The sequence below is a fragment of the Lissotriton vulgaris genome, chromosome 1_2, assembly GCF_964263255.1.
Source record: "Lissotriton vulgaris chromosome 1_2, aLisVul1.2, whole genome shotgun sequence".
NCBI lineage: Eukaryota > Metazoa > Chordata > Amphibia > Caudata > Salamandridae > Lissotriton > Lissotriton vulgaris.
Window position 1 is genome coordinate 162072870 of NC_141686.1, and position 22972 is coordinate 162095841.

Genomic DNA, 22972 nt, shown 5'->3' on the forward strand with positions numbered 1-22972 from the left:
TGGGTGATAGGCAAATGCCACAAGAAGGCTAGACTCATTTGGGGATAAAAGGTCCAATTGAACCTCGGCTGAGCAAGAAGGGTTCAGCCTGGCTTGAGCTTCCAGTGACTCCAGAGTCAGGACTCTTCCACTGAACCTTTCCCTGAACAAGAGAGCACCAAGCGCCTATTCCTGATGTTAGAGACCCTGGCGCCTGTGCGACAAACAAAGCAAGCCAACAGATTGGACAGGAAGGAAATCAAGAAGACAGCACTGCCAGTGGGGTAGCATATTGTCACTTTTGTATTGGATAGTGGGAAATATGTGACTTTCATATGTCTGGTTCTAAGGTAACATGTTCTAAGTATTTTTGAAACCAGAGTAAAGACGAAAGTAATAGATAAATAATATTGAAATGTATCATCTGGAAGGACATTCCCAATTTTGATCTGGAAAGCATTTTTTGCAGCAACATCAGCCTTTTTATCACACTTACGATGAAACCTTCCCCTCACCCATTGCAATTTGAAAGCAAATTTTATATGGCAAGGAGTATCTTTACTCCTTTGTACAATCAGGGTGGGGGAGCCATTCTAACACTCTAATGTATCCCGAGTGGGCTGCAGGACAGGTGGATGCTGTTGGAGCAGGATGGGCCACCATTGCTGGACCATGTCCCCATCGACCTACTGTAGTCGTGGCCTCCTGCAATGGGAGGCTGGTTTGAAAAAAATAGCCAAGGTTGATATTGGTTGTTAGTCCAGCCCTTTGTACCATATGAGTGGACCAAAGTATGCCAGCGCTAATTAACACAGACAACCTGTGCAGAGCTCATGTTGCTGCTCATAAATGAATCGTTTTATGCAAAAGTAAATATTAGTGCCACTTGGGGCCTGCCGCCTAATCAAAAAAATACTACCTTCTCATGAAAAATCACTTACAACTTCATGTCCCTGTAGCGCAGATTTCTGTTCAGTCCATCAATTGTTTTCATGTCTTCAGGGGCTAAATGGAAGGTGAACACCTGTCGGAGAAAGGAGAGAAGGTGTCATATGCTTTCAAAAGAGCTGTGGATCCACTCAGATATGCAGATTTTGGTCAATTATGTTGAAGCATGCAGATGTCTGGAAGAGTTTGTTGGCCTCTGCATTTAACACATCGTCCCATAAGATAGTATCTGACAGCTGAGAGCATTGATTCTTGATGGGACTTCCATTGACGCCACCCACATATTTACAATAGGCATCTCATTAAGGGGAGAGGATCCGTTAGTTATATCAGGAAATAGTGAGTGAGCTGCCTTGGAGGGCTGATTCCACTCGCTGACCACATGTTAACAAACAGAATTATATCACCTCCACTATAAAGGATATATTTTAATGTACAGGTGTGTTCAGAGAATTAATCCATTCCGGACCATTGTGCATAAAAATTTACCTGAGACCTATTAGCATAAAGAACATGAGTAAAATGTGAACTCCTCTGAATTGAGACTTGGCACTCATCTTACCAATCCATAGGCCGCTAGCCAGTGTTGAAGCTAGGTAGAATAGCATCTTTGTAACCACCATTTTATATCTCCCAAGCAGCTTTTTCTGCCTTGCACCATTCGTTCAACAAACATCAGAACAGGAACTAGAGAGGGCGATTCATTACATTTTCAGAAGGAAGGGGCTTGAGTGTGAACCTTAAGGGTTATGTGTGTGGAAATGGTTCCAATGAGGTTCTTTTTCTTTGTCATTGAGATGGGGGTGCCGGGCCTCTAGGAGGCAGTGGTGACTGATGGAGTTAGACACCTCTCACTTAGCAGTGGGGTGGGGGGCTGGAGGTAGTTTAGGAGTCTATGGGCCCGATTTACAGAATTATTTAAGACTCAATCCTAAACTTACTACTATTTTGGTATTCACAGAATGCACTTACTACTTTTGGCATTCACAGAATGAACTTAATACTTTTGGTATTCACAGAATGAATCTACTACTTTTGGTATTCACAGAAGTTAGGATTTTGTCTTAAGTTTGTCAAACTTAAGACAGACTTAAGACAGACTTAAGACAGACTTAAGACAGACTTAAGACAAAATCCTAACTTAAGTCTGTCTTAAATTTGTCCTAAGACGAACTTAAGACAAAATCCTAACTTCTGTGAGTACCAAAAGTAGTAAGTGCATTCTGTGAATACCAAAATAGTAGTAAGTTTAGGATTGAGTCTTAAGTTCATTCTGTGGATCGGGCCCTATATATTTATTAGGTGTTCCTCGACTGCGTAGGTGGATAGATTGTGCATATTAAGGTCTTCTGACTGAGAGAGAGATCATTGGAGCATGAGAGTTTTCATCACACCGCAAGCACCTACAGCCCATCTAGGGCTGTTGAAGAGTTGGTCAAGGGGGCCCTAAGCTGGCCTAAGCCACTGGCAGCCTGCTCCCTCGGCGGGGCCTAGCAGCAATATACTGTCTACTAGGGAGTGTGTACAGGACTTTCAAAATTGCTGCGGAACAGGAGTCTGGTTGCAAGAACAGGACATTGAGATGAACCATCACAGACACCTGAAAGATAACCAGCCTAGAGTCTGTGTTCTGTACTTGAGACAGGAGCTAGGCAATCTACGCCAGAAAGTCAGATGTTCTTTTGTCCTCAGCGCCTCTTAGTGAGGGTCATATTAACCCACCGAGCCAGAGGTGACGTGGTTAACAACATTCTAAAGATTTCTTTTCTTTTTTTTTTTTTTCGAAATCCTTTCTTTTTTTATTCAGATTTTTACAGCATTTTATTTGTAGCCCTTGGTTCCCACCCCCCCACCCCACACGAGGACAGGTGATTCTATTATTATTTACATAGAGATTTATATTACACATATACAAATTCATAAGCAGGGGATAAAGAAGAACAGGAAAGAAAAAAAACAACATTAAAATCAAAACTCAATGCATTCTTGGTCATACATTTCATTCTATAGTGATCTAGTGAGACATAAATTGGTATTCTGTATGAGGTTGAGTTGCGCTGTTTGTAGGATAAATAGTATTAGCATTTGTCCCAGGCATTTTCACTTTATATATTCAATACGCCTGTATCCAATCTAGCAATGGTGCCCAGATTTTCATGCCTCTCTGCCGAATATTACGCCCTTTTTGTTTATAAATGGCTAACTCGAGGCTACATGTCGCAAGTAGTCTAGCCTTCCATTGGGAGAAGGATGGTGGAATGGGATCGAGCCAAGCTGATGCGACACATAGTCGAAAGATTGCCATTGCCACGAAGATCACCCCTTGCACCTGTCTAGGGCGTTCTTTATTAGTGATGCCCAGCATAATCTCTTCAGTTGATATGTTAATCCCAGCACCAGTAATGTCTGAGAGAAACCCTGATATTTCGTTTATAATGTTTGATAAGGAATTACATGTGGCAAACATATGCACACTATCCGCAGCAGGATGTGCACATCGCGGGCAAGTGGTGCCCTTACCTGTCCCCCATTTAGAGATTTTATACGGTGTATAATACAGCGAAAAATATGTTTTATAGAATTGTGTCTGTAGTTTTAAGGACATTAAGTAGGTTAAAGATAAATCATATGCCAAAAGTGGAATACTAGGTGGAACTTCTAATTTAATTTGCCATGCCGCCCCATGTTTGTCCATATCATCTGGGAGTAAGGTGTTTAAGCTTTCATAGATCTCACCAATTCTTGGCGGCGTGTTGTTGCACATATTTTCTATGATTTCACAAATTTGAAATTTAATACGTCCTCCCCCTTTTTTTAGCAGGAAATCTCTCACTTGAAGATATTTGAAGAAGTCCCTGTTTGGGATGTTATAATCTTTTTTTAATTCATCAAATGATTTCATGCCCTGAGTAGAGAAAAAGCATCCAAGTTGCTCTATCCCTAATGTACACCAACTCCGTATATAGGAGTCATGAAATATTTCTGGGAGATCTGAGTTCTGAAAAACCGGTGTATAGTGTGAAAATCGCCCTATACCAAGTAGTTTTTTAACCTGTCCCCACACTTTCACAACATTTTTGATGGTTTTGAATTTCACCTTTTTAAGGTGATCATCGTTAACGTGCCGCCAGAGACAGCCTGTGCTCCCGTTCCCTAGGATGAGTTCTTGTGGTGTAGGAATACTCAGATCATCTGGGTTAGGTTTTAGCAATCTTGTGCTATAATTCATGACTGAAGCCCAATAATAAAGCATCAAATTAGGTAGCGCCCACCCCCCACGCTCTCTAGGTAATGTGATCCATTTAAGTGCTCTCCGAGGTTTACTATAACCCCATAAAAATTGTGAGAACATTGAATCTATTTTCTTAAACACATGCGGTGGGAATTCCAAGCAGATTGCCCTGAAAAAATATAAAAATTTTGGGAAAAAAACCATCTTCAATACATTTGTTCTACCTCCGATAGATAGATGTAGGTTATCTAACCGCAACAGTTCTCTCTTGGTGTGTAGCATTAGTGGCTCCAGATTGTTATTTACAATGTTCTCGACATTGGCACTAATGCTAACACCCAAATATGTTGCTTTATCAGTTATTCTTGGGTCTCTCATCATAATCTTGTTATTAAGCACAAGCTGTGTTTTATTGGAATTTAACTTGTACCCCGAAACTCTACCGAACTTCTGTGCTTCGTTTTCAATGAGATTCATAGCAGTTGTAGAATCCCCGGTTACAATAGCGATATCATCCGCATACGCTAGGCATTTTGTTTCTAAACCACGCACATTTATAGGAGCGATTAGCGCGTTTTTTTCGAGTCTGTGTATGAACTCGTCTATATAGATGGCAAAAAGTAGGGGCGAGCAAGGGCACCCCTGTCGTGTCCCCCTGTTAATTTTAAAGTTGTCTGTTAGCTCCCCGTTAATCAATACCCTAGCACTGGGATCAACATATAGTTGTTGGATTGCTGTAATATATTTCTTACCTATGCCACAGTTTCGCATGGCGGCCCACAGGAACTTCCAGGAGACCCTATCAAACGCCTTCTCTGCGTCAAGCAGTATAAGCGCCATAGGGTCTCCTGTCGTTCCCGTGTAGTCAAAGAGGGATATAACTCTTTGCACATGGTCAATTGTAGATCTACCTGGTATAAACCCATGTTGTCTTTCAGAGACTATATTATGAATCCGAGGTGCTAGACGTGATGCTAATAATTTTTAATACATTTTGGAATCCCCATTAATCAATGTAATTGGTCGATACGACCCCATTTCCCGGGGATCTTTGTCTTTTTTGGGGAAAACTATTATTTTCGCATGTGACCAGGATTTCGGAGGATTCCCGCCTTCAAAGATGTTTTGAAATAATTCCGTCATAATAGACTTAAGTTGAGGTATGCATTTTAAATAGAACTCAGTCGGAATCCCGTCTAAGCCTGCAGCTTTTCCAGTTGCGAGGGAGTTCATAGATATTAGGATTTCCTCCCAGCATAATGCACTATCTAAGATTTCTTGATCTTCTAATCCCAGGCCCTCTGTAATAAATGGTTCAATATAGCTCATGGGATCATCGCAAGCATTCTCATCCTCATAATATAGTTTCTGATAGAATATTTGAAAAGCTTTTCTAATATCTGCCGGATCTGTCTTCAAGCCAAGCGTAGGATCATTGATTGCTTTAATTAGGGTTCCGGATATCTCTTCCCTGGTTCTAACCGCCAGATGGTGACCCATTTTCTCCCCTAATTCATAAATGATCTCCCTACGTGTACTTGCTCTCACAATTGCTTTCTCAGTTAGAATTTCCGATATATAATTTTTAGCTATTGCCACCTTGTTCACTTCCCTGTCTGTCATCTCCCCATCCTGTACTGCCTTGATCAGATTTTCTTCAGCTATCTGCAGACTTTGTTCCAGGGACCTCATTTTTTGTTTTTCTAAATTGTTACGTTGGAATGAGAATCGCATAGTTTCACCCCTGATACATGCCTTCAGTGTATCCCACACATTTTCTATTGAGGTGGACCCTATATTGTCTTCCAGAAAGGCCGGAATCCAGTTCCTCATATGCGTGCAATATTCATCGTTCTTCAATAACGCTCTTTCGAACGTCCAACTAGTAACTGTTGGTCTATTGGCCCCCACTGTTATAGTAAGTTCAAGTGGATTGTGGTCCGAAAGAATTCTTGTGTGTTTTTTTATTTGGCAACTTGATTTTAAAGTGCAGGACATAAGCATATAGTCCAGTCTTAAATGCCTAGAATGAGGGTAAGAATAATAAGTATAACCAGGATTCCCCGGGTGTGCCTCTGACCACCCATCTATTAATCCATGAAGTGCACACAAATCTTTCAGGGATTGGTATACCTTCCGTTTCCTACCATTATAAACAAAGCCTGAGTCAGATAACCATTCGTTAGGTAAATGGATGTTAAGATCTCCACAGACAATAATAGGGAGGGGCCAATGTACCAATTCGTTGGAGATATTATTCAACACTTCCTGATCATCACTAATATTGCCATAAACAGTGCATAGTGTCAATTTATTTTTCCCTTTATTATAGCAGCACTCAGTTATCACGTATCGTCCGAATTTATCCGCGTTTGAACGCGAGAACTGAATCCCTCCTCCTTTTGCCAAGATGGCTACCCCTTTTGTACGTGACCCCTGAGATGTAGCAGAGATAAGTCTATATCCAAGTGTTTTCAAAAGATATTGCTGTGATCCCTCAATGTGAGTCTCCTGGAGACATATTATATCGACTGCAGATAGCCTGAGCCCTTCTGCCACTTTCTGCCTTTTCTTATTATCATTCAGGCCACATATATTCAATGAAAGTATTTTCAATTTAGTCATCCAAATCTATCAAGGTTACCATATAGATCGGATACCAGCCCTGGACCCAGAACTTTCCTCATCAACCTCATTCCCATCTCCCCCAGTATATATTTTGTGTTCCTTGTAAAAAATACGATTCCTGTCCCCAACCTCCCCTCTCCCCCTAAGAGCCTGTTGAGCTTCCCTCCCCCCGTCCCTACACCCCCCACCCCCCCACCATCTAGTGAGACCGCCTGGTTCCCTTGGAACCAGGTTTGTGGGCATCGATTGAGTCGCTGGTAGCTAGTGTTGCCGCGTCCTGACCCCTGTTGCAATGTGAGTTTCGGGGAGATGTATTTTTTGTAGAATTTGCATTATCTTATCTTCATTATATACAAACATAACATCTGTCTATATAACATAAGATACCCCCCTCCCTCCTGATTTCTCGAAATGTCTTATTCCTTATGCAGCGGTTGCCTGGTTAACAGATATTTGATAGTAACCTATATTTGGGGATTTTGCCCCCCTCCTTTTTTTGGTTTTTCTTTGCCGTCTTTACTTTTTGTAGTAATCTCCTCGAGAAAAGTTTGTGCTTGAATTTCACTGATGAAGCTTCTGGTGACACCCTTATAGATAATTTTCAGTCTTGCAGGGTTCTGTAGAAATACAGTCGCTCCCAACTGTTCAAAAGGATCAAAGAGTTGTCGCATTCTCCATCTTCTTTCCACTGTAGCGTGGGCAAAGTCTGGTCTGCTAAAAAACGTATATCCTTTATATTCTTTTTTGTGGGTTGGGCGTGCCAGATCATATATGGCTTCACGTAGGAGGAAATTGCCGAAATATACCAACATTGCTCTTGGGTACTTTTCTGATGAATGTGCTCGTTTATTGAGGGTTAGCGGGAAGCGATGGGCCCGCTGGATTTCTTTGTCCCAATCCCAGGTGTTGAGTTCCGGAAAAGATTCCTTAAAGAGCGATATCATGTAGCCCCTGGAGTCGTTCCCCTCGACTCCCTCCGGAATTCCCAAGAGGCGTAAATTATTTCTCCTGGCCCGATTTTCTTGATCCTCCACTTTCATCATCAGGTCACGCACAATTCCTTCATGTTCTTTTCCCTGCTTCTGTAGAGCGGATACATCCTTTTCGAGACTCTCTGTTCGTATCTCAACCGATCCCATTCTATCTGATATTTCTAGGCAAGTTTGCCCCACCTTATTGATTGCTCCTTGAAGTTTCTTATTATCAAGTTTCACGGCTTCTTGAAATTTCATAATTGAATTGAATACATCGCCCAGGGAAGGTTCAAATTGACCCCCCATCTCATCAGATGTTTTATGGTCTGTTGTATTTGTATCTCTTAGTGATTTGTATTTGGGATCGGACATTAATGAACCTTGTACGGATGGATTCCTGTGGCGATGCGCTATCTGTTCAGTGTTACTTCCTTGATCAGTGGTATCTTCATCAATAAGTTTATTATGTCTCCTTAGTCTTCTTTTCTTTTTATCTTGTCTTTTCTTTGCACTATTGTCTTTAGAAGAATCATCCATTTTTTTTGTGTTAGAGTAGGAAATGGAGTCAGAGGATTCTGAGTTTTCAGATTGTACCTGTTTCTGGCTTAAGCCATGTGGCTCGCTGGATGTGGACATCCCCGTCTCATATACTTCAGACTCAGATAGTGACTCTGATTCAAGATCAGACCCATTTGGCAATAAGACTATATTGCCAGGATTTCTCTCGAGGCTTCGAGGGCGATCAGTCTTTTCCGACTCTATTACGTTCGGGCTGAGGGGCACTTGTACCAAGTCATTTGAAGCAATGAGATTCTTTGTTTGTATAAGATCTTTGAGTAGTGGTGCAGTCAAATCTGCGGCTGCTCCTTTAGGATCGGCTGATTCATCCCTGCACGTTTCTGTTGCTGGTCCAGTCGTAGTTCTCCCAGACATAATTGCTGGGATCTTGCTCCGATTGCTAAGTATTTTGGGCAATTCACTTAGGTTACCTGGATTACTGTCACTCTCTGGTAATTTCTCTTGCGTAGATTGTCCTTTAATTACTGGTGTAAAAATGTTTGAGATCCGGGGCTGAGCTTCGTTGGCCTGACCGCTGGTTTTGGCTGCTGATTTCAGGTTTTTAATCGCCTGTAGCCGCTTGGCTTTTTTTTCCTGTAGTTCCAGCTTAGCTGCTATCTGAGGATTTTCAGGACCCTCTTCTGTGTTATATTCCTTAGCCATATCCTTTGTTTTGTTTTCTTTGATTTTCTCTTTTGTTCTGTCTTTCTCCTTATCTTTCTGTTCCTTCTGCCCCTCTTTATCTTTATCTTTATCTTTTTCAGTATTTTTGAATTTTTCTTCCTTATTTTTAGTCCCTCTTGTCTCTGGTCGCCGCACTAAATTTGCCGGGCCTTGTATGTACACATCCTCGAGCCGATTACCTTCATAGCCTTCTATTTCAGCCATGCTGGCCACTCTCTTTTCTCTCTTCACAGTCTCAGTCTGTCTCTGACACCGCTGCCTCTCTTGAGACTTCGTGCCCCAGTTTACATAAGAGCAGCTCGCTTTCTCAGCAGCTCTCAGTTTCTGTTTCTGACTGTGTCCCTTTAGGTTTTCTCTAATTTTCGCTTTTGAGCTCCAGCGCAGAAACCAGCAGGGAAAACGTGTCCCAGCAGTGCCAATGCACCACAGAAGCGATACTTGTCTCAATATTGCCTTCTTTTGTTTGGCAAATCCACTGTAGCAGCAATCTGCAAAGATACACACTGAGGCTAAGCTTAGCCCTGTCCACGGACTCTGTGTATCTTTCCCCCGCATCGAGTTCTGTGTTCTATCGTTTTCCCCAATGCTGCCTTGACAACCGTTACCGAGCAGTGGAGCACCGAGGTTACGGAGTCGATCAGCCTCGTGGTTTAGACCGAGTGCACCAGGAGAGTGAAGAAGTTCTACAGTATGCCTGCGGCACCCGGAAAGTCTCCTCTCTCCCCTCCTGCTGAGTCCTTGCCGGTGGCTTTTATTTATTTTTATTTTTCTCTGAGCTCATAAGCTAACTGCCCCTGCACTTCTTTCCCAGACGAAAGGAGATGATGCAAGCCAAAATCCTCGGTGAGTTGAAAGCGGGAAGCAGGAAGAAATAATGTAGCAGTGAGAATGCAGTGTAAACACGGTGAGCCGCAAAAGAGCCATAAATCAAACCTTAGTCTCATGTACACACAGGTCCTGCCCAGATACACCGCGAAAAATGGTTATAGCGTTTAATAACATACTAAAGCGCTATGGAAATGTCAGTGATTAACTGCTGCAGATATGTGAGCAGACAAGCAAGCGGGCAGCAGTTTACGATGAAAACTGCTCTTCAAAGCACTTTTTCCCCCACGGAGTTTCACACAGTTGTCTTCTCTAATTGTCTTATTAGAGTCATATCAAGGCTTACTTGTTACTTGTTACTTGCTTGCTATTTTGCTTGGCTGAAACAGTCCGACCCTGTCCGAGTCCGTGTCAATCCCCGGCAGACCCCGGCAGGCTCCGGCAGGCAGGCAGGCAGGCAGGCAGGCAGGCAGGCAGGCAGGCAGCTAAGGAGCATCCGATCCACAAACTTTGTTTGCTGCCTGTTTGTTTGTAACTTGTTTGTAACTTGTCAACTCACAGGGCTCTAGGCAAAATCCGGATGCTGATAATATTCAGTTATGCTAACCAGGGCAAATAAGCGGCAGTGTCCAAATCCGCATCATAAAACATCATGACTGCCAGAGGTCAGAGCTCCGCGGAAACACAGCTTCACACAGCGATCACACCGACGCCATCTTCAGTCTCTGAGCAAGATTTCTGCAGGTCCCTATCTCTCTTTTAATGTTATTCTCTAATAGTCTCTAAGCTTGCTCATGTCCTCTAGTACAGAGAGGAGCTTGCAATCCAAGGGGTTGTGGCCCTGGAGTTCAACACCACCAAGGGTATAAAGGAGTGAGGTCTATATGTATCTTCCTCTGGTGTGAACAAAAGATAGTGACTTATGTAGTGGGAGTGTGGTGCCAATTCAGACGTCCTGGGTTGAACTCCATATTATCTGTTTAGTTTTTGTGTTTTATAAAGCACCAGTTGTCATGGAATCATACCTCCTAAGTTCTGAGGTGCTCAAGCAGTATCCTCTGTTGCATTAGCTGCTCTCATTGTTTCTATGAGATAACAAACACTGCTTGCACTCTGAGCAGTGGAGTCGGAGAACTACTGAGTGCAATGAGTTGTTTGTTTCTCTGTAAACATATGGGTGATAATTCGCCTAATAGGATAAAAGGGAAGATGGGGTAAGGGACCACGGCCTGTGAGGAGAAGCCTACACTGCCTCTACACAAACACTAAGAGTTACATCTTCAGTATTTGTGGGTACTTGCTCAGAGGTGCCCTCCTTGTGGCCCACAGAAGGGATGAAAAGTACCCTCTTGCCTGCGGGCCAGCTGAGATACCATGACAATGAGGAGAAGTGTGGCTCACTGGTTAGAGCAGGCAGACCCTGAAGCAGAGGTCAGACCCGGGACCAGGGTTCAATTCCCAACGCGGCAGGGTCTTGAGCTCAAATGTCCATGGACTCGATAATTCTCGCTTCGGTGCCTGACCTAATCATGGGTTCACACTCTGCAACTCTGGGCATTAAGCTTGCTTAATCTCCACAACGGCCCCCTCGCGGCGGGATGCCTGGCTTTCACCTTGGGGATGCCCTGTAGGGGCTATCTCACAGGGAAAAGCCAGGACGGGTTCCCAAGGCAAGCGCGGAGATACCACTTCGGGGGTCGATTCTGGCGCTATATAAGAAACATAATAATAATAAAGGGTGAGAGAGAGAGAGAGAATTGCCTGCCTCATTAATATTCATGAAGTAGGTCACAATTTGCAACCCATTGGAAATGGCTAGCACTCCCAGAAATGGTAATCTGCTGGGGTCAGCTGACTACTATGTGACTGCTTTTTTAAATAAAGCAGTGTTTTTTTTGTTAATGCTGCCATTTAAAAAAGAAAAATGAGACATTTATGTTTCATTATTTAAGAGCAGGCAGTGGTCCCTGGGCCTGCTCTTTAAAAATATTTTTGTTGCAAGTCACAAAGTTTGCGATTGGCTTACCACTTGTTTGAAATCGGTGGTAAACTGTGAGTGTTTTGCGACCTAAATTGCGGTTGCAAAACAAACGTACATTGTAGCATGACTTGTTATTAGGAAGGGGGTCCCGTATCTCTGTTCTACCTCAAGTACATGAGTGTTATCAGAGAAACTTAAAAAATAAATCTTCATTAAGCTTTCAATTATTACATTCTATTCATCAACAAATCTTTACAGCAATAATTTTACACCGTATAAATGGCTTGGCTAACTGCTAAGTCACAGAAGTACATAATGAAGCCATTACATCAACTTTCATCATGTATGTGTGCTCCATCCTAACCTAGTTACTGGAACATCTTGACTTCTGAGGGCCTGTTGCTCCTTTTGGCAATGGGTGCTGTTGGTGTATGTAATTTTCTGAGTTTCTAGGAGCTACCTTCCTAATCCTCTCTGTTATTTTCCATTGGCTCAGCTGAGCAGCATCCTTTGGACACTCAAGCCACTGGCCGAAGGCTAAGAATGTTTGTAAGCTGTCTTGTGCTAGAACCAAACCCAGTGGGCCACTTACTAGACTAGTCTTGAGATCCTAACACCTCAGTTCTCTTTGGTTCTCCGTACAATATCTTGTTCTGTCAGAAGGTTCATTCCTTCTCCCCTCAAACATGGTTCGGATGGAGCTACCCTCAGAGTGAGCGCACTACACTGAGGATCCCGTACGCCTATTTGTATTCCTTTCTGCGATCCTCCACAATATCCAAGGATACACAAGGATCCTTCTCTGCAGTTTACAGCACAGAAAGCACAGCAGCTACGCTTCTGCCTCAGCTCTGTTCTTTATCATGTGCCTGCTTCTTGTGGATCTCGCTAAAGAACTCCTGAGTATCTGATTTTCTGGCCAAAGAGTCAATAACAGAGGTGTTTTTTTTTGCTATCCATCAAGCACTTGCAACAGGCAAGTTTAATGTGATATCTGGCCATGCTGCCCTTTCTGATGAGTGCTATCTATAAAGCTGAGATTCAGGTGATGTGATGTAGCCAGAGATCTTCTCTTCTGCATTTCTAGATCTGGTTCACCTGCATAATCCTGATAGTATAGCCAAGATATCTGCTGTGGAGATATTCATCTGCACAGCTTGTAGTGAAGTAATGGCCAAAGTTGGTGTACGGCTCACGTCTCCTTGGAAGAGTAGTCCATCCTCGCTTCATCCCATGAGCATGATCAATCATCATTTCAAATCTCTCTTTTTCTGCCTTCAGAGACAGTCTTTGTCATTGAAAAACATGATCTGGTCTGGCTTTGAAAGAGTACTGATGGCTTCACTAATGGTGGTAATGAAAGATTGAGGTTCTGGTGCGCGGTGGGTTGTCTATGGAATTATCCAAAAACAATGCCAGATACTGCCTTGCCATCCTTGTTTGTTCACCCTAATTTGTAGCATGGTATGTTTGTCCTTTGATGGGGCCTTAAAGGTGGGCACACGTCAGACCCCTGTCAATATGGCTATGGGAAGAGGGGATGCATGCTCAGGCCAATAACAGACTTCCTCACCGAGACATATGGTATCCTTATTGGCAGGCCGCTCGCGGGAAGTGGAAACCTCACAAGCAGGAACTGGTTGCCACAAGAACAGGCTACTTTCTGGAGCTCCTGATAGGCACCTTTGCTGTTAAGAGCTTGCAGATGAAACTGCTCCTGTTGTTCAATTTTCTTCTTCCAGTGGATAATGTGTCATCGTGACATCATTTAGCCAGCAGAGGGCATTAGATTGAAGGCTCCGTCCAGCTTCTTGCAGTATTGTCTAGATCGTAATATGTTTAAGATTGCAATTTGCAAAGTACAAGCTGGGTCTTAAAAACTAAAGATGCCCTGACCAAGTCAATGCAATAACAGAAACCATGTATCATGAAAGCGAACATTCATTATAACTTATCGTTTTTAGGTAACGCTAACTAAATCAAACATGTCATCTGAGTGTGCTACAGGACTAGGTTGAATGTGACTATTCCAATTATAACTATTGTAACACCTTAACACCTTCCTAAAGTATAACAATCAGGTTACTTTGGAGTCTTGAATCACAGTGTTGAATAACATTTAGCATTCTGGGGGCATGGAGGGCCAGGAGATCAGCAGATACATGCCTTTTATCAATCTGAGCATCATCTATGGTTAAACATTCCTCGGATTAGTATTGGTGGTGGATCCCCGGTCTGATCCCAAACATGGAATCCCCGATTCTTGTGAATCTAAGTGAAAATCCCCAAACTCCTCCCTCTCCTGACAGACACTTTGGCATGCTTCCAGAACCATCCCAGAAAGAGCACATGAATCCTGTAGCCAAAGTGATATCAGGGAGACCTGGGGGCATATTATCAAGGGATTTATCTCTGCTTTTTTGGCTTTAAAAGCCAAGAAAGCGGAGATAAAATTATCTCCCTATCAGCAACAGGGTGCTAACACTCAAATTTGCATGTTAGCACCCTTTTTCACTACGCTTCCCTTTGCATCTCTAATGAGATGCAAAGAGGGCGTTCCAGAGCAAAATAATAGGAGAAATGTCACTAAGCGACATTTCTCCTATTATCAAGCTTCACGCTAACCCTGTTAGAGACAAAAACAGCAGCGCTAACCACGGTTAGCCCTGCTTTTTTTACACCTGGTATTTTACTGACTTAGCCATGATATCCTATGGAAGGTGGATATCATGGCTAAGTTTGTGAGCCCCTATCATCAAGCTAACGCCAAACTTCGAGAGATTATCGTTGGTTTTCCAGCGATAATCTCTCATTTGGCAGTTAGCGTGAGGATTTTTATCACTTCTGAGATAAACATTGCTACTAGCAAGTTATCTCAGCGATAATTTCTGGCGATGCTTAGCGATAAAAAAATCGTTGCAAAGCCTAGTTAGCGATAAATATCGCTACTCGTTGGTAATATGCCCCACCGTCTGCTGAAGGTGTTTGGCAAAAGCCTTCAGATTCTTGGTCCCCCGTAATTGTTTTAGATCTGCAGTTTCCTGTGATCATCACTTGAAAACCACCATGGGTTAAATGTTAGTCATATGCGGAATCATGAGTAGGTTTGTGCAATATCAGCTGACTGCAAAAAGATAATTGTGCTGTGTGTGTGTGGTGCTGTTCAGGAGCCGGGTAAGAGGTGCCAGGGAATCCTGAACAGAGAAACAATGTAATATAATGACAGTTGTGAAAATGTTGAAGGGATTGTTAATAAAGGCAGGGATGGTGAAGGCTGAGGATAGATTTAAAAATGAGCACAGGGAAGGTGGGAATCCATCTATGCCCATAGTAGATCTGTTATGTTATGTTAAACAGGTTTATTAAGCGCAACAGTTGCCCCAGCAAAGAGGCATTCTGGCGCTGAGCAGCAGTGAGGTGACAGCACATAAAGGCCCAGGGACCTACGGAATGGGGAAGAGAAAGGTTTTTAGCTATTTCCTGAATTCAAGGTAGTCTGTGAACCCCCGAATGTGTGGGCCAGTAACAAATTCCAGAGAAGGGCTGCTCTGTTCCTGAAGGAACGACCACCAGCACGAACCCTCCTGACTCTAGGAACCACCACCAGATGTTGTCCCAAAGAATGGAGCTGGCTAAAGGGGACATAAGGTGAGAGCAAGTCAGTCAAGATTTTAGGAGATGCAATTTTCAGAGTTTTAAAGGCTATACAAAGAGCCTTAAACTCAATGCACCAAGCCACGGGTAGCCAGTGTAGACGACGCTTGTTACTAAACAGACTCAGCGCAGACCAAAGAGGGATCTAACAGCTGCATTCTGGAATCTCTGTAGCCTCTGAACTTCAGACTTATTAGCTCATAAAATGCAGTGAGTTCACGTAGTCCAGATGTGACATAATCAGGGCCTGGATGATGATCTGCTTAGTAGGGGCGTCAAAAAAGCCCAGAATGGGTTTGAGTCCCCGCAGCAGTCCAAAGCAAGTACCCGCTACTTTTTTTGTCTGAGTCTGAAAATTAAGTGAGGCATCCATCCAGACCCCTAGGTTCTTCACTGCTTGCTTAGGGACAGGGGCAGTGCCTAGGCTCTTGGGCCACCAGAGCTCCCTCCATAGACCGTGGTATCTGCCCACCAAAAACACCTCTAACTTGTTGGCATTCAGTTGGAGACAGTTGGCGGTCATCCACTCGGCGACTGCCGCAAGATCACCCTGAAATGTCAGGGCGTCCTGCTTAAAGTCGAACAAGAGAACCACCACCAACTGTGTATCGTCGGCATAGGAGACCATGGTCAGACCTCTGCTCTTGGCTACTCCATCCAGAGGTTGAACATAAAGATTGAAAAGCAGAGGACTCAGGGAGGAGCCCTGAGGTACCCCCTGACTTATGGGATGGATGCTGGAGGTGAACGGAGGGACAATCACCTGGAACTTCCTATCTGCAAGAAAAGAGGCCAGCCACTGCAAAGCAGAGCCAGTAACTCCTCCCTCCTCCAGGCGACGCAGCAAGATGGCATGAGACACCGTGTCAAATGCTGCACTAATGTCTAGAAAGATAAGTGCCCGGCGTATAAAGCTTTCCACAGATGTTCAGTCACAGCTAAGAGCGCTGACTCTGTGCTGTGGTCAGGGCAGAAGCCGTTTTGGGAAGGGTCAAACCTATTATTGGCATTTAAAAATTCCATGAGGAGAGAGTTAACATAGGCCTCCGTGATCTTTGCTGCCCAAGGTAACAGGGAGATTGGCCGGAAGTTCTCTGGCTTGTTAGGGTCTAAGGAAGATTTTTAAGCAGCGGTAACACCCTGGTCTGTTTCCAAGCTGTAGGCACGACAGCTGAACTAAGGGTTGCATTGATCACCTGTTCCAGAGGGAGTAGAATAGTAGGAAGAATTTTCTGAAATTGGTTGGGCTTCAGGGGATCAGCCGGAGAACCAGACGACTTTGGAACAAAAGGTGAGCAGTGAGTTCTGAGGAATGGGGGGAAAAGCCTCTAATGTAGCCATGTAGAGGTTACAGGGTACCTCAGGGGGATCAGGGAGGATTGTAGAGAATTATTTGTAGATGTTTTCTATCTTTTTAGCAACGAAGGCAGCCAGCACTTCACACTGCTGATCAGAGGTGATCAGTGAACCAGCGGCATCCTTTTGATTTTTAAGGCTAGAGACTATGGAAAAGATGCTCTTTACTGGGTTGGAGCTCTTGCTGATTTGCTCCGCAAAAAAATCTGCACACTCAACTTGGATGGCTTCATGATATCTCCTTACGGAAGCCCGATAGGAGACCTTAGAGGTCGGGTCGAAATCCTTCCTCCAAGCTCTCTCCAGCTTTTTGCAAATATTACGCAGGGTAGCCAGCTTGGTGTTGTACCATGGATTAGATTTGGAACGACGATTCATGAACATTTTAGCAGGAATAAGGATATCCAGGGGCTGGCTGATCCAATTACTGAAGACTGAGTTAGCCTCATTAGGGTCTGCGGATAAATCTGGGGAGGTAGCGGACAGATAAGTTTGAAATAGATCCCAATTCAATTTGTGCCAGGGACGTATAAGCGAATAAGTTTTAACTATATTGCACGTGGGCGTGACGCCCTGAATGGACATGGAGATTAAAGAGTGATCCGACCAACCCATCAGGACAGGAGTAAAGACCATAAGGGTATATTAGTAAAAACTGGGTCCAGTAAATGACTAGCTAATGGCGTTGGGCTTAAGACCCGTTGGTCGAGCTGACACGCAGCGAGGTCAGCCAAAGAATTGGCTACTTCAGGGTCAGTGTGATTGTCCAGGTGCAGATTAAGACCTCCCATGACTGTAAAATTAGAAGCATTAACCACCAATGCACTTTCATCTTCCCATTCCCGTGAAAACTATGCTTGCATTCAATTGAAGTAGAACCCACATGCAAAATATTGTGTATTGGTTAGTATAAGAAATATATGTGCTAATTCACAACTTACTCCTATGGACGTCATGTTTCGCATACCTAGTTTTTTATATTATCAACTGTGAATTTGTTTTTAAAACTACAAAAGCGCACTAAAGCCTTAGCACTATTGCACATTTACACATACTTTAAATCCACTGCCATCTTAGTATTCCATGGTGTATACTGCACATTTTAGCCTAGCTGCTCAAGTAAGCATGGACTCATTCTTAAGCAGGTTCAATGATGACAGAACTGCAAAACTGGTGAAGTCAGCCTCTTACTGTAGCGTGTTGTATCTCTTCTGGAGGTCTTCTCACACTCTTCCAAAGAGACAAGCCCAGGACCTCTTTGCTAGTGTATAGCTGCAGTCTTTGTTTGATGACAAGCCCTTTCCTCCACTTATTGTATTGAGAAAAATTGTTTTACCTGCACCATTTGATCAGACGGCAGAGCGCTGGTCTGTTATAATGCCAACCTGCACTTGAAATATTTTTGACGTGGGCATGGTCTGGCCACGATGAAAGATGACCGCCTAGACAGAGCCCTCCGCTCCGAGGGAGTCTCCAAGCGGGGATTGTGGCATTCCGGAGGCAGCAAAGGCCCAGTCCTAGGCGAGGGGGACCACCGGACGACTCCGGTTCAGCAATTTTAGCAATGGACTACCATATGGGGGAGATGGGCCAGTGAGCAGACGCTGGACCTGGAGGCATAATGAAAGCCTCGTCCTCGCGTAGCTGCTCTGCCTCACCCTCTGTTATGGATCTGAAGCCTCACTGGGCCAACCCTGCTCTCTGTGACCAGATGAGTGCTGGCCGCGCCCTGAGGCCAGCTCCCTGGACACAACAGCGAGACACTGTCCCCGGTGTGTCAAGGTACCTGGCCTGTGATTGACACAGGACTGGAGGGAGCCTTCCAAAGGGGACCGCGGCATCCAGGAAGCAGCGACTGACCGCCTACCAATGAGGGAGCACAAACAAGAGCCAGTGCCTGTGTGACAGGGCTGATGATGGACAGTTGGAGAGAATTAGAGGAGGTACAACAGCGGGCCTAGCGACATTGTAGAGACCCGACCTCGAGTTGCTACCCGGAGCTGGTCAGCTCAGCCTCAAACACTACTGCTTAGTCAAGGCCCACGGTATTGCTCAGGACATCCACATCCCGCTGGGCAACTCTTGCATGCCCGAGACAGGAACCTCGGCACAGAAGTGGTCCCCCTCTTGTTGCAGGCCCATCGTGGAACACACATCCACTGAAGGCGTGGTGCTTTGACCCTTCCATTGCTACGGGGTTGTGGATTGCACAATGTGGAGCCCCCCACAGCAACTGGGCACTAATATCAAGGCACTGTGGTGGAGGACTGGGGTGTGCACCCCTTCCTCCCAGATACCCAGTGATCATAAACCACCTATGCTAATCACCAGGCCGAGAGGACACAGACCCAGGACAGACCCTGGACCCAGAGCACGTTGTGTGACACTATCACTGAAGAGGTGAGAGAGCATAGTACCATCATAACTGATGCTCTCCCCTGAATGACCGGCGTCAACGACCAATGTAGGGGTGACATCGTCAGGGGAACTGCTATCCTAATCTCTCCTCCTTCGAACGCTGGAGGCTGTGAAAGGGCCCACTGACAGTTGGCGAGCCCCATAGGAAGTGCCACATACACATCGCTCCTCCTCCTAACCTCAAGTGATACTCCCCCCTCTACTGTGTGCTGAATCACCCTTCGTCCTATAGCCCGGTCAGTGTGCAAATCTAAGTGACAGCCCTGAGTCCAGCACAGCAACACGGTGCAAATGTCCACGGAAAAACCTGGGTGTAGGTCCTCCAGGCAGCTTTACTTCACAGAGGTGCTCAAACAACCATGCTCCATGGCCACGAAGGCCGATGATCCCTTCGGAGCGGCCCCCCAGCATCTTCAACGGCCCCTGCATCAGGCGTGACCTTGGACTGCATACTCCAAGAAATATTCTCAGTCATCTCCAGGCTGGCGGAAGAAGCCAAATCAATTCGGGCAGATTTAGCTGGGTGCCATGCTCGAATGGAGGGGCTAGATCAGAGGCTGACGGTGGAGGAGGACCGACTGAACGCAGTGCACGACAAGGATCAGGAACTCCTCTTCCTTCACAGCAAACTTGCTGACTTGGAGGACCGCAGCAGCAGGGACAATATCCATTTTTTCAGATTCCAGAGTCCATCAAGGGACCCAGCGCTGGCACATTCGTGAGAAACACCCTCCCAAAGCTCATTGGGACCACCTTCGAACACCCTCTGGAAATACAATGTGCTCACCGTATAGGCCCCCCACCTAAGTATTCTTCTAACACACACCCAAGCTCACTCATTGCCTGCATTCTACGCCATGAACAGACAAGGTAAATCCTGGCTGCAGCACGCACTCATGGGTCGATCAACCATGATGGCCACAGCATCCGGATGGCCGCAAACTTTTCTGAAGAGACTATTGAGTGCCTTAAGGCTTTCCTCTCCCTCAGGCCCAGGCTCTGTCGACTAAACATCAAATAAGGCCTCTTTGAACCTGCGAGGCTATACATAACCAAGGACAGCAACTCCAGGGGCCTCATTTATGAGAAATGACGCATCGCTGCGTGAAAGCAGGGATGTGTCACTTTTCAGTGTGCACTCCTTGCGACACCAATGATGCGTCATATTTAATGTATGACGCATCATGTCGCAAGGAGTTACAGATACGTCAGTATTTCTGACGTATCTGTAAGCGCAAAATTGACGCATTGCTGGAGTGTGTCACAAAAGTGACACAACTCCAGCAATGCGTCCTTTTACATGGGGCAAGCCCCATGTGAAAGGGCCTGCGTCAGTCTTACGCCTGCTGTGAGGCAGGCGCAAGATTTTAACGCAACAGCATCCTAAAAGTGACGCAGTGAAATCTCATAGAATTCACTGCGTCACTTCTACGACCCTTCCTTGCGTCAATACGCCCCCCTTGCATACATTATACCTGATGCAGGTATAATGTGGCGCAGGGGTTTACAAAGTGACGCATCTACCTAGATGCGTCACTTTGTAAATATGGCGCAACAAGGCACATTTTTTACGCTGCTGGTGCGTCACAAAAAGTGACTCATCGGCGGCGTAAAAATGACGCACAGCCTCATAAATGAGGCCCCCGGTACTTTCACAACCCAGAAGACCTGTGCCTGTTCTTTGAAAACATAGCACAGCAGGAAATGGACACTCAACCAGGCGACCCTGAACTTCCCTACACACCCGGACTCTCTCAGTTTCCAGAGAGCAGTAGACAGACCTCCGGTACCAGTAGTTTCCAGAGAGCAGTAGACAGACCCGTACCCACGACAACAAAGTCTCAGCCCTCAAAGATACAGCCGCATTTGCGCAAGACCAGCAGAGAGACAAATCCCACTCACCCTGGAAGCCTACAACTGAGCCTGAACAGGGGCGAAGGGGGTCTGGAGTGGACGGCTCCAGCTGATGGCCCTCAAAAAGTCGACATGTGCCCACACAAACAGAGGGACGTTGATTGGACGACGGGCAGCTGAGTATTTTCTACCCTGTATTGTATTGTGTACTGCCTGTTAGAGTGTTCTATAACTTCAAATTTAGACGTGCTGTATACTTCCCTTACTGATGTTCCTTATATTGCCCCTAAAATGTTATTAGTTGCATTGCTTGCCCGATAGTTGGGATTTGTTTTCATACTCATGTATACCTGCTCCTCCTCCACCCTCAAAATCCCTCCCATGCCCTGATCGAACTACCGAATCAGCTCCTGATTCCAACACTCATTCCAGCTCCCTCTCACCAGCCCTTCCCACCGCCTGATTTGGTCTCACAGCACCCTCTCAGTCACTAGGTTTATCACCCTCCGCCGGAGGCCCCACCAACCTGGTGAACTCTACCCCATCTGAGAAGTGCCAGGGGACTCCCTGTAGCTTGCCAGCCCTTTTCTCCCCCTATACTCTCCTGTCCAGATCCCGCGCCTACTTCCCCCTCCCTGATCCCAGTACCTTCTACCGCTCCTCCTTCCCATATCTTCTCTCTCGGCTTAGGTTCTTTATTTCCCTTTCTTCTCCTTTATTCTCGTGGACCCGCGAATCTCTTCCAGCAGGATAGCTTACCCTCTCTTTCACACACCCTCACCTCCGGCACTGATATTGCCAGCTTTGCAATCGCTTTTTAAGATTGGGGTTTCTCCCTTCGGCCCTCACCACGCCATCCTTTCCTCGCAAGGGCTTTATCCAATCGGATCCCCCTGCCTCTCATTTCCTGCAATCACATATCATGATCCCTTTGCACCCACTACGCTCTATAACATGGAACGTTTATGGCCTCACATACTACATAAAACGGAAGAAAATCTTGGCCTACTTGCAATCTAAATGTGCAAACGTGGCACTACTGCAGGAAACGCACCTTTCTGTAGTGGAATCAAACTAGCTGCGCATAAACTGAGTGGGAAGGGTGATACATAGCAGTGTGCAGATTGGGGGAACCTACACATTAATGTGGAGTAGCAACCCTCCTCTGGAAATCTCTCATGGCGAGCAGTGATAAAACCTTGGACGGACGCTGACGGATGCAAAACTAAAAATAGGCGACCACCATATTTGCGCGGGGTCTGTATATGCCCCGACGGGAGAGAAAAGGTCATTTTTATTGCAGCTCAATAGGGTTCTCACGGAAATAGAAGCCTCACAATTCCTCATGGGAGGGTACCGGAACCTAGCAAGAGATCTAGTTCTTGACAGGATGGGACAACTGGACAGGAATAATGCGGCAGACAGGGCACGGATGGAGGATGTGGTGCAAGACAATGGTTTGGTGGACCATTGGTGCCTGTGCCACCCTACAGATACTGATTACACCTTTGTCTCCCCGACACACAGCACACTCCCTGTTGGATTATTTTCTCATCTCCCACAGGGTGGTGCAGCTTACTCAGGAATTCCAAATTCAAGAGGCGGCCCTCTTGGATCACTGCCTGTCCTTCTCTCTCTCTGGAACTGGGGCTGACCAGTCCTGGTCACAAGCCAGGTGGATGAACATCTAGTGTTATAGGGCCCCTACCAACAAATCCCATCTGCAGACGCATTTTAATGAATACCTCTCCTATAACCGTGGCTCAGTTGAATCTAATCAAACCCTGTGGGCAGCCACAAAGGCCGACTCATGAGCGCGAGGTACAAGCTAACAAGCAAAACATAGCTAAGCAAAAACAGTTATAAGCTGACATTAGGACG

The 22972-nt window shown here is 45.3% G+C and overlaps 1 protein-coding gene across 1 annotated transcript in view; it reads right to left on the reverse strand.

Annotated features, from left to right (window-relative positions):
* The window catches only part of LOC147734747 (aldo-keto reductase family 1 member C15-like), a 364446-nt gene that overhangs the window by 87474 nt on the left and 254000 nt on the right, over positions 1-22972 (reverse strand). The window contains exon 8 of the mRNA XM_086953626.1: positions 921-1003. Within this exon, the coding sequence (XP_086809752.1) occupies positions 921-1003 (83 nt within the window). The remainder of the gene's footprint in view (positions 1-920; positions 1004-22972) is intronic.